The sequence below is a fragment of the Sardina pilchardus genome, chromosome 3 (genome assembly GCF_963854185.1).
Source record: "Sardina pilchardus chromosome 3, fSarPil1.1, whole genome shotgun sequence".
In the NCBI taxonomy this organism is placed as follows: domain Eukaryota; kingdom Metazoa; phylum Chordata; class Actinopteri; order Clupeiformes; family Clupeidae; genus Sardina; species Sardina pilchardus.
The window spans coordinates 18,072,104-18,084,231 of NC_084996.1; the positions used below are offsets into that span (position 1 = coordinate 18,072,104).

At 46.2% G+C, this 12,128-nt stretch overlaps 1 protein-coding gene across 1 annotated transcript; it reads left to right on the forward strand.

The window, feature by feature from the left end:
• Positions 1–1,217: 1,217 nt before the first annotated feature.
• On the forward strand, positions 1,218–9,757 carry arf2a (ADP-ribosylation factor 2a). The gene is made up of 5 exons (XM_062532269.1): positions 1,218–1,316; positions 6,040–6,197; positions 6,357–6,467; positions 6,636–6,760; positions 7,372–9,757. Exons 2-5 carry the CDS (start codon positions 6,050–6,052, stop codon positions 7,531–7,533), a joined length of 546 nt encoding a protein of 181 aa, XP_062388253.1. The 5' UTR covers positions 1,218–1,316; positions 6,040–6,049; the 3' UTR covers positions 7,534–9,757.
• The last annotated feature ends 2,371 nt before the right edge of the window (positions 9,758–12,128 follow it).

Genomic DNA, 12,128 nt, shown 5'->3' on the forward strand with positions numbered 1-12,128 from the left:
CCCCTAAGGGTTTTTTTTTTCAAAAGACCCTGGGGTAGGTACTTTTCTTGGTCCCAAAAAGTCCTCGACCCTCGCACTACAACAACAGTGATCACAACTGTCACTAAATGATGCAGAATGATCACGTCACCTCAGAAATCTGGTAAATCCTGCTGAGATGGCCAGGTGAGATAGTGTAGCTTGTAATTTTCTCATTTTCTAAACTTACCCCCGATGGAAACGAGTGTTCCTACCTGAACAGCAACTGCATATGGCTGTTTTACAAGCAATAAGACCTTCTCAGAGTGCTGTTTGCCCTTTCCAGAGTTTATGTGACATCTAAATGACTTGATCAAAATGACTAAAATGTAAAAAAATAAATAAAAAATAAACTCTTTAGAGGGCCTTCAAGGAAGGGGTGAGCTATAAGCTACTTCTCTGTGTTTTGTTTGGTCCTTGGCTCATATAGTTGTTTTGGACAAAAGAGTCTGCTAATAAATGTAACATAAAGACAAACAAATGACTAGCAAACAAAGGTGCTGACTGCACCTTTAATGTGAAAATTGTGAACATCTCCCCCTACCCAAAACAAAGCACACGGGCTATGGTGTTGCTAGCACATCAACACATCACAGCCTAATTTTATGAACTAGCTTACAAGTTTATCCATTTGTATGAATCCTAAAAACTGATCACACAATCAGCGCACAAAATGGCTCATACACAGGCAGGCCTACGTAAAGGCCATACCCAATAAAACCCTTAACCAAAAAAAAAAAGCCATGCCTTTCAGGTTACTATGTGAATTTAGCCAATAACTCATAGGCCTACAGAATATGGCATTATCCATATCCAATGAAAACAGGGTTACCCTACTGAAATGTATAGTCCATAAATTGTTAATGATGTTGCTCATGGTTCCTTCTCAACAAACCGGTTTGATTTGAAACAAGTGAGTCAACACCTGTAATAGTGATAATACCCATGGACACATTGCCAGCACAGCAAGAATGACTTGTTGGTTAAATTTCAGTATCCGCCTCGGGCCGGAAACACTAAAGAGTTGGGGCGGGTACCGGGCCGGGCTGACCCTCGTATTATTTAGCAGGGACTCTTATCTGCTTGTCTTGTCACCTGCGCAAGCCACTGCAGCTTACACGATAGGCTAGAATTCGTGGTGGGCGTGTGCATTTTTCCAATGTGGACAACACCATTGGATCAGATTTAAAGATGGGCAAGGCCCATGACGCGGCTGTCTTTAGACCTGTGAAAGTCGCCATTTTGTCGTTAGCGGAGAAGGGGAGTTAAGAGAATTATCCAGAAACCGCGTCTAGAAGGTAACATTTAAATGTATTTTCTTAAACAATCCTCTGCACAGCACCAGCAACCTCAATTAGTCGACATTTTTTAATAAGCAATCTTTGTACGGTGCTTCATTTTCGTTAGGCTACTGACGGAAGTCAACATAAACGTTATGCCTGGCTAGCTAACGTTAGCTTACTAACCTTAGTTAACATTTTATTCAAGCTAACGCTAGCTGGTTTAGATAGGATTGTATTAACGTCGATATCGGGTAAAATGCCCTGTGTACGCCCTAAGGCATTGACTGTAGTTTTGTTTGAATGTGATCGTTAATTCATTTATCAACTGTGTGTTTCGGCTACTGCAGTGTTGTTAACTGTTAGCTAACTAGCTAACCATAGTGATGAGCCATTCCTTGCGGAACTGAGGAAGTCGGACTGGTAAAATTTGCCAGGTGGAATGTAACGTTAGCTAGACAGCTAACAATGTCGAGTATGCAATCGGTAACGATAGAGTTTATGCTTGTTAACGTTACCCACTTGTTACTATGTTGAAAGTAGACCGATTCCCCTAACACCAATTATTGCCATTATGATTATTTCTCGATAGCTTGTTGAACAATAAGGTCGATCATGATACGGTTAAATAAACAATTCCCTGGTGGTCTGTGGTAGCATTCGATTTATAGCAGGATGGTATGTATTTAAATTAACGTTGCGTCAATTTTCATGACGTTACTATATGGTACAATGTTAACGAGCTAAACTAACCTCGGAAAAAGCCAACCCAAAGTTGAATCCATAGTGAACGATATTTGTTTTGTCAAATGGCTCGTTAAAGGATAACTAGTTGTCGGCTAACGATAACCGCCAGAGAATTTTCTTTGCAGCCTATCCGAGATGAGCAAGGTAACTTGTTGGGCGATTAATGCTACATGGAAGTAAGCCGGCAATATAAATTTGAGCTTTGGTTGCAACCCATTGCTGTATCAAGTTCGTCTAAAAGAACTCCAGGAGGTTTATTAGTTAATACTGCTGTTTCTATGCTGAATCATCTTTAAACACCAGGACCTGAAGTTTACCACTCGCCGTTGTCAGTTTTGTGTAAAGTTTGTCGTCTCTAAATACAGGTGCATATAATAGTGTCTCATGAATGCTTGATGTATCTCCACTAACTGTCATTGCACATGTTTAAGCCATGGCTGCCATTGTTAACGACTGCGTCGGATCGAGGTCAGTAGAGCCCAGTCGTGTCAGCCGCTTAAACGGAAATATGAGCAGGAGCAGCCTATTTGAAAACACTGCACTGCTGCAGGCCGATAGCTGGCTACTTGTCCTCGATTTCCATCGGGCAAGTGTAGTTATGAGACTTTACTTCAGCTATTAAGGCTTCAGTAAACACTTTTAAATCAAAGAAATCCCCCTTCCAAGTTTAAGACTGTATGGATCACTTTAGACTTATCCATTTTTAAATCTATGGAGCGGTTTAGGGACAGATGCTCAGCATGTACTTGCTAAACCCTGGCTGGGGAGATTTGACTGATTGTCCTCACCCCTTTCCACATTGTGCGGGATGTAAAACAGCATCTGATTATCCAGGAACAGGATAATGTGAAAGTCACTAACAGGGTCTACAGACTAGATGTCCAGTGGTCCTGTCCACAGTTTCAGCGTTGTGGCCTGATGCCTGCATGAATCAAGCAGAGACGGGTTGTGGACTCCCTGATGAGCGCTGTCACTCATTAGTTCATGTTTGTGATGCGCAGACAAGGCCCTGAATATGTAGGCTTACAAAAGCAATTAGTAATACAACTCTCCACAGCGTAAAAAGGCCTTTGAAAAGCGAGGGTGGGGAACAGAAGGTGGTGGAACAATAGCCCATGGTCAGCCGATGACGTGGGGCGCACATTGAAACGCTTACGGTGGGTGTCTGTCCCTCCAGTTTTAGTCAGATGGAGCTGATGGCCAGGAAGGGTTGTGGGGATGACGTGCGTGTCCAAAACCAAGGTGTTGAAGGAGCATCATAAGGAGCTAGGACTGCCGGACTTCCAACTGTGAATTATTAATCTGTTTGGGTGCTGTTGAATAATTCACATGGCTGGTGTGTGTGTGTGTAGGGTGAGCAGTGTGGGCATGAAACATGGCAGTAGTGGTCTAGCATGAATGGAGAGGAACGTCTAGATGTGGGCTATAGGTTAAGACTCAGTGGAGAGGAGGATTGAATTTAAGTAGAGTTGATGCTGTGGATACACCCAATTGCTAGCCAAGTTAGCATAAAATAGTTGTAGTATTTTAGAATTATAGTGTTGACATTTCAGTGGTCGTTTGGTATCAATAAAAGGATACCAAGCCTCCAGTATATGTGCTGTGCACACACTTAGCCTACACACACATACAATGCCGACATTGTCATTCCTGAAACCATAGGGGAGTTGTCTCTCTAGTGAGCTCTGTAATCAAGCTCCCAACTTCCATGTGATGACGCCAGTTCCTCCCTTATGTACACACGCCACAGCTGTAGGACTGGTGTCTGAACAGCCCACAGGCTGCGTGGGGAGTGTGTCTGATTTGAGGCGGCACTCACTTCCCCATACTTTCAGCACACTGCACACGTGCACGCTCTCAACGCAGAACAGATGTTTGTTGGGTCAGCTGGTGCCTCCGACAGATATCATCCTGGAAACTTCAGCGCTCTGGTTTCTGGAGAGTGTCGCAACACCTCTCCGATTTATTTTTGCCTTTGGAACAGGTGATGTTTGTGTGTTATGAGTGGCGTAATCCCACACAGTCTTATTTATCTGTAGCTAATGCTTGGCAAGAGCTGTAGGAGGCTCCTAGCTCCCTATGCCATTGCAGTGTTTTTCTTCTGAACTGTTATCTGTGGTGTGGCTTAGAGGCATTATTGTTCATCCCCTGCCTGCGGTAGTGTTCTGCAGACATGAAGCAAGTGTGTGTTTCGGCCCTCGCCCTCCTTATGAGAAGCTGTTGGGTAAACCTGAGCTGAAGGGCCGGCTCACAGGCCAGTTCCTGACTGCGCTCGCCTGCTCTAACTGCCGTCTGAAGGAACAGCCGGCCCCTCCCCACTGTGTACAGAGCAACTCTTTTCTTTTCCGTGGAATAACTTCCTGTCTCTAAACACCAACCCTCCTCACCCCCCCGACCTCAGCTTTTCTCGCTCCCACTCTGCCTGCCTGGTTAACCATCTCGCTGTGATGGCCTGGTTTTCTCTCCTGATTCAGCCTCCTGTATGTCACGACTTGTCTTCCCTCCGATACGTCCCCTTGTTTAATTCAGTGGGCTACTGGCTCCTGTAACCGCCAGCTCAGGTGTAGTGTTACCTGCCTGGCTTGCCGCTCAGCTCCTGGCAGCCGTGCACACTTCCCACATCACTGACCTCTTTGTCTGCCTGTCGATCTTACCCCCCCCCCCCCCCTCCCCCCCTCCCCCCCACCCACTCCCTTATCTCTACTCTACTCCCCCTCTCCTCTCTCCATCACCCTCAGGGAACCGCTTACCGCCTGACCTGTATCACCAGTAGCTATGCTTGCCTCAGGGCGTGTGAGTGTGAGGGGGTGGCCACAGTGGTCTGCCCTCAGTCAGTCATGCTCTTCCCACTTTCCCAATAGGTCTTATTTGGACATGCTAGCCAATAAGGTGGCATCCACATGTTTTGTGTTCTAGTAAATTGTGTGTAAAGCTGATAGAAGTGACGCCGCTAACGTTTTCCGCTGCCATTAGATAGGTGATGACAAAGGGTTATACAAACAATGAATCTGGTTAAACTGGTCATACACACTTTGTGAAGCCTTAGTCTTTCCTTAGGGTCAAACCCAACCAGTTGATTCTAATAGATTAGTCCATTGCCATCTCAATGTCGATGAAGAAGTTACTGCCTTCCCCATGCAGTGAATTGTGAAGTGAACCCGTAGCACGTTTTGAAGAAGGGGTTATGGAGAAGCAGATTGTGTTACTGGCCTAGCACTGGTCAGGGTAACCAGCAGAACAACAGTAAATGCAAGTAGAGGAAAACGGTCTTTGCGGAGAAGTTCCTCTGAAGCGTGCCGATGGGAACCAAATCTAAAATGGAGTCACTGAGAAGTAGAAATGGACAACAGGGCTCCGCCAATGGCGCTCAGCAGTCCGTGGAGTATGACAAGTGTAACGATGATGAGATGTGAAGGAAAGGGAAAGAAATCCCCCAACATGGTTACATTTACTCGTATATATACATACCGTAGTATATTCGCTCATGATCTTATCTAGTTACCTCCGCCAAGGAGGTTATGTTTTCATCGGGGACCCGCCGGCGTCTGTCTGTGTGTTTGTTTGTTTGTTTGTTTGTCTGTCTGTCTGTTTGTTAGCAGGATAATTCAAAAAGTGATGGATGGATTTCGATGAACTTTTCAGGGAAGGTCAGAAATGAACCAAGAATGAAATTATTACATTTTGGGAGTGATCCGTAACACCGTCGGGATTCCGGAGCCGTTTATGTGTTTCGTTTACTGGTGTAATGGCGTAGTATGGCCACGTGGTGGCGATCTGAATAGTTTAGGTTCAAATGTATGACAACCTAGAAAGAACAATACAGGCGGAGGTCTGCGCTCTCTGAGTGCTTTTCTAGTTCAGCCCTGGTCTATATGCGGCTCCACTTTGATAGGGCGTATTGCAAGGGCATACTTGATGCATGTTGGAGTCACTAGGGTTCTGTGCTGTGTTCTGAGTCAGCTGGGTCCTGAGTTCCTGTGTGTCTTCCCGACAGATCAGCCAAAATGGGGAACGTTTTCGCAGGCCTGTTCAAGAACCTCTTTGGGAAGAAGGAGATGAGAATCCTCATGGTGGGTCTGGATGCTGCAGGAAAGACCACCATCCTGTACAAGCTCAAGCTGGGAGAAATCGTCACCACCATCCCCACCATTGGTAATGTAGTTCCCTTCTATTCTTATCCTTGACAGATTAAAATGTCTGTTTTAAGTGTCCTAGACATAACTTCCTGTGAGGTTGAGCTAGATGTAACTGCTGCTTGTTGAGTGTTTCCTCTTTGGGTCTGACTGTATGACTGGTCACTTCCATCTGCAGGCTTTAATGTAGAAACGGTGGAATACAAGAACATCAGTTTTACGGTGTGGGACGTGGGCGGTCAGGATAAGATCCGGCCCCTCTGGAGACACTACTTCCAGAACACACAGGGTAAGGACGTCCTCTAGAGCGGGCCGCTCTCTTCCCTTTTGCTCTCAATTCTACAACTCTATCCCATCCTTCCTTTACAAACTTGGGTATAAATGTAGTCTCTCTCTCTCCTTCCCCCTCCCTCTCTCTCTCTCTCTCCCTCTCTCCCTCTCTCTCTCCCCGTCCCAGGACTTATCTTTGTGGTGGACAGCAACGATAGGGAGCGAGTGAACGAGGCGCGGGAGGAGCTAACGCGCATGCTGGCGGAGGACGAGCTCAGAGACGCAGTGCTGCTTGTCTTCGCTAACAAACAGGTACATGCGTAATAACGCCTATCTCAACACATCTACTCTCCAAGCCAAGATTCTTCTTCAAAAGCACCAAATTCCTGAGTAGCCCAGACCGGGCTTCAGGCCCAATTGTGGACGCTATCGTTCACTGTCTATATCCCCCCACTTAGAAATTCAGCAGGTGCCAGATACTAGCCAATACGAAGGAAAAAGAAAAGATTCCCACACACTATCTTGCATGCTCCCAGGTACAACTGATGAAGACCGGAGTGGTGTTAAATTGGGAGCATGTAAGATGTGTGTGGATATGTGTCATGTTCCTATGTAAATGCTCCCCCATGACCTCCAACTCAGGGGCACTAGTGGGACTGTGTACTGACAAGAATCTGATGATGCAATGCAAATCACGATACATGGGTTAGGATTCAGTGTATTTGGACATTGTATGTAAGACTAATTTTATTTTATGTATCTTACACCTCTGGACACATTCTTATCAGCGCGGCGGTTGCTTGTTTGTGTATTGTTTTGCATGTATTGTTGCCTGTGTGCGTCATCAAGACTACTTATTTGTCAATGTCAGGGCAGTGTCATATTGAGCCCTCTAACACATTCTCTGCTCTCCCCTCCCTCAGGATCTGCCCAACGCTATGAACGCGGCGGAGATCACCGACAAGCTGGGCCTGCACTCCCTGCGCCACCGCAACTGGTACATCCAGGCCACCTGCGCCACCAGCGGAGACGGCCTCTACGAGGGCCTGGACTGGCTCTCCAACCAGCTGAAGAACGCCAAATGATCCATTCCTCCAGCGGCGTCTGTTGTGTGCGCTGTGTGTGAGTGCGCGCGGATGTGTCTGTCGGTGTGTGTGTGTGTGTAAGTGTATTTGAGCGAGAGTGTGCGTGCGAGCGTGTATAATTGCGTGTGTCTCTGTGCAAACAATGAGAGTGGCAGCATCGGCCGGAGCTCATCTTAGTTCCCTTCAGATCTTCATCATAGTTGCCCATCCTCATCTTCGGTTCGCTCACTCTGACTGCAGAGGTTCTGACCGGTGCTGCCTGTCTGCATACACACACCCTGCGTGTGTGTGTGTGAGTTTGTGTGTGTGTGTGTGTCTGTGTATCACTGAGCTGAGAGTGGGAGCGGCCCTGCTGTGCCTTTCATCCTAACACGAACCCCCCCGTCTCTCCTGAACCCCCCTGGTTTGTTCAGCCCTCTGCCTCCACTCGTATGGCAGAGCAGCAGGCTGAATGCAGAAAACTCCATCTGCCTTCAGACCGCTATGTAAAGACCTATTTAAAAAGCAGTCCAGCTGATCTGACGCTTGTCTCAGACCCAGCCTCCCCCCTCCCCCTCCCCCTCTGCTTCATATGCTCGTTTCCTGCATGGTACTTGCTTCGACTGAAATGCCTGCAGGAGAGGAAAGTGGACGGCAAACGGTCAGCTCATTTGCCCCCCTGCTCTCCTTGCATTGGTTCCTCTACGACTATGGAACACTACCTGACCAACTCATGTCATTCTTAACCCCCCCCCCCCCCCCCCGCCCCCTGCCCCCCTGCCCCAATCTGCTCCCCTTGTCTGATTCTGAAGGTTTGTGTGTGGGTGTACATGTTTGTGTGCATAACCGGTCACCACACTGCCTCACTGATCAAGTGCTGCAGATGGAGTATTCGGTCCTGTGTGTCTCATAGGGTCTCCGTGTTGTAAGGCCAGTATGGAGGGGACGTACACACAACCCATCTGTGTGTGTGTGTGCTGCATGGGACTGTGTAGTGCATGCGCTGATGATGGGGGTGTGTGTGTGGACAGGGCTGCTCCAATCCTTGCTCTGCGTCATTCCGTTGAGAGAAGGGGGAAAGGGGGGGGGGGGGGACTCGTGCTGTATCCACACACATCTGAGCCTAGTCCTCACTGGTCCAGAAGTGTGTGACATTTGGGAGTTCCGCCTGATTCAAAGTGAGGTGTTGGTTGTGTGCCCCCCCAGGCTCGCTTCTTTGCTGTACCCCCCTCCCAGGTGAGCAGTGTGGTGGCCTTGTGCTCCGCTGTAAGGGGAGGTCCTGCCTGGTGGAGGGGATCCTCCCGAGGAGGGCAGCTGGCGTTTCGTGTCTTTGCTCTCCCAGTGCACCTCCACCTCGCACACGCATACAGTACATACACACACACACACCTACATACACACACACACACACACAAGCCAGCTCCAGGGTGATGGGCAGGTCAGCTCCAGCTCAGTGTTGCATCTCACCATATTTCTTTCTCTCTTTTTTTTTTTCCCCCCTCCATCCTTCAAATCAGGTGGCTCCAATCCCCAAAGCCATCGTCATAGTTAGACACCAGCAGTGCGCCTTGGCCCCTCTCTCCAGGGCTTCAGATCCACACTCATTTAACTGACACAGAGATTATTCTTTCTTTCTGTCTTTCTCTTTCTTTCTCTCAGTTTATTCCAAAGCCTCCTGCGAATGTCACAGAGACACTGTAAGACCCCCCCCCCCCCTCCCCTCTTCATGTTCCGATTGAGCCCAAGGTCACGACCCCAACACTGACCTCTTGCAAGGGAAGCGGTGACCTTTCACCTTTTTATATTCGTGCAACTGGACAGCAGCCGTTCATGTTTGTGAATATTTTTTTTTTCTTTTCTCTGTATTTTGCAAAAAGCACCAATTGCAGCAAGTTTCAGTGTCTTTTGGCCTTTATACTTTGATCATATATGTAGATATATACACCTACTGTAGTGCAAAAGAACATTCATTGACCTGGCTGACAAGCTGCAGCATATATGGCAAGTCATTGACCTGTATATGAACTTGAGTATCAAAACTGTATTTTAGCAAGCTGATATACTTTAGCTACCCGTGTTCAGTTGTGAAGCTTTCATTTGAGAATTTCTGTTGAAACAACACAAGAAGGTGTGCATAATGTTTTTTTTTTCTTTTTTCTTAAAATGGTTTCATGTTTTTAGCTTTTTTAACCCATCTTGTAACATCTGAGAAATGCACTATAATAAAGAGATCTATTACAAATAATCTTGTGTTTGGGGATTACTTTGTTAATGCATGTTCAAATCTTAAATGCTGCCTACAAGGCACAAATTGTTTTTAAATAAAGCAGTGAGTGACCATGGCTTTGGGTCAAATGGAGAGATGAAACAAAATAATATTGTCAGATTTTGTGTGTGTGTTATGGCTGAGGTAGCAGAAGCTCCAACGTATATCTATTCTAGATAGTCTGGTCAAAGTACTGAACACTGTTGCATCACTATCAGGAATCTGGCAGCACAATGTACACTAATCTGTAGAAGTACAGTGTGTTATTTCTGAGGGAAGGTTACACTGAAACTGATGTATAAAATTACTGTGCTGACTTCTCAGAATGTGCCATTAGCATAACTGGGCCATCCTAGAGTTTCTATTGTCTCCATGTAGCTGTATGATGAGTTCAAGTTACTTATTGTCACATATACTGTGCAGTATAATAATTCTTGTGCCACAGTTGCATTAAGGAGGGGTAAATAAACAGTAGGTATAGTGAGGGGAGGGGAGGAGGCTTAAATGAGGGGAGTTGAAATAGGATTGTGAAGTACCACACATAGCCACACTATCCATATAAGTACACATTATACAGTCATTTCACACACACAACCACTATACTTAAAGCATAAATAAGCCTTATTGGTATGTGACATGTCCATTCAGTATTCTGACAGCTTGCGGAAAGAAACTGTCTCTGAACCGTGTGGTGTGGGTGGTGATGCTTTGGTAGCGCCTGCCAGAGGGAAGCAGAGAGGAAGTATTGTCCGCTGGTGGAGGAATCACTAATGTGAGCCCAACAGCCAATCATATTATCCCCTCCCATCCGTGCTTCTGAGGCAAGGTGTTGTTGATGGGCTGGAGGAGCGTATGGCACTTTCTTTGTTTCCCATTTACTGAGCCAGGACTACCGAGCGCTATTCACAGATCTAGAGCAGACAGCTAGTGTATTGGATTGGGACCTTTCCCTAGGACATTTGTTTCTTTAATAGAAGATGAAACAAATTGGATAACCTCCCTCTTCCCTACAAAGTTTTATGTTATAGACGGTGCTTCCTAAGCTCACACTGAAGAAGCATACAATTCATTATTCCCTCTGAACCGCGACCTGTCTGTCCCTCTAGGGGATACGATGAGCTTGTTCCTACTGCTGCTGCTGATTGGGAAGGATTCTACTCCTCCCTGTGCGATGGTGGACATGCTCGAGACTAGAGACAGTAGTCTGGAATGTTCTACGCATCTCATTGATGATTAACCAACAGAGAGATATGGGTTCATGGACACTGTGTGGTGCGGCTGGCCATATTGCAGGTACTATAGGTGGTGGGTTTGATGGCTCAGCTGGGGATTTGAGTCATGGGCAGGCCGCAGGATCAGGCTTAGCCAGCAACAGGGCATGAGGCTGGGATTGTTATTACTAGATTACTAGAAGTGTGTGTGTGTGTGTGTCTGCGTTGAAGTGTGTATATGTGTGTGTGTGTGTGTGTGTTGAAGTGTGTATGTGTGTGTGTGTGTGTGTGTGTGTGTGTGTGTATATGTGTGTCTGTGTGTGTGTGTGTGTGGTGGGGGGGGGTCGTGGGATGGTGGCAGCAGCACCAGCCCTGGCTGGACCTGTAGGTCCTCCAAACAGGATATGAGTCTGAGTCTGGAGCTACAGGAGGCAATGAGCCTCACGTCCAAAACTTTATGAGAAGGCCTCGGGCCATAACAACAGTATGTCATATTCAAATGTGTTATATTAAATAGGAGTGTCCCTGCAGGGCAGACCGACGAGCTGCTGTGGGTAGATGAAGAGATACTGTGTGGTGGTACAGTGCAGAAGTGCTGAGATTTACAGTGATTTGGCCTACCACAAATGTATTCACCCCTGGAGCTCTGAGTGCAATATGCTGCTATGACGGAGAAAAATGTGATCAGTCTCAAGGAGGGCAAGCTGGATAGAAGTTCAAATTAAGTGATACTAGTTCAGCAATCACATAGGAAATCATAAAGATAAGCGTTTTGTTTCACAAGGCCGGCTAAAAAATGAAAGCTCCTTGAAATGCTTAATCGATATCTGTTGAAGAAAAACTAATATTTCATGTCAGCTGCACTGACCATTCTTACATTCAAACTTTCAATGCTATATGTGTGTTGGAGTGGACATCTGAAACAAATGTAGCTTTTTGCCGTTAATATAAGGTTAGTTATTAGTATACAATATTATTGTTCCTTGTGTTAACATCAACATCATTATGGAAATTGGAACATCTTATACAATACACTTTTCTAACATCTTTCTAGAATACGGGTTGAGACTTGAGAGTGGATAAAAACACTTTGGGGGTAAACTTCAGTGGTTAAGTTTTACAACAGCATTAGTTATTAT

What these genes read in the sequence shown, in the direction of transcription:
- arf2a (XM_062532269.1), top strand. Translation starts at nt 6,050, where the DNA reads ATGGGGAACGTTTTCGCAGGCCTGTTCAAGAACCTCTTTGGGAAGAAG. An exon ending in CACCACCATCCCCACCATTG is followed by an intron (nt 6,198 to 6,356) that starts GTAATGTAGTTC and finishes TTCCATCTGCAG; the next exon opens with GCTTTAATGTAGAAACGGTG. An exon ending in CTACTTCCAGAACACACAGG is followed by an intron (nt 6,468 to 6,635) that starts GTAAGGACGTCC and finishes TCCCCGTCCCAG; the next exon opens with GACTTATCTTTGTGGTGGAC.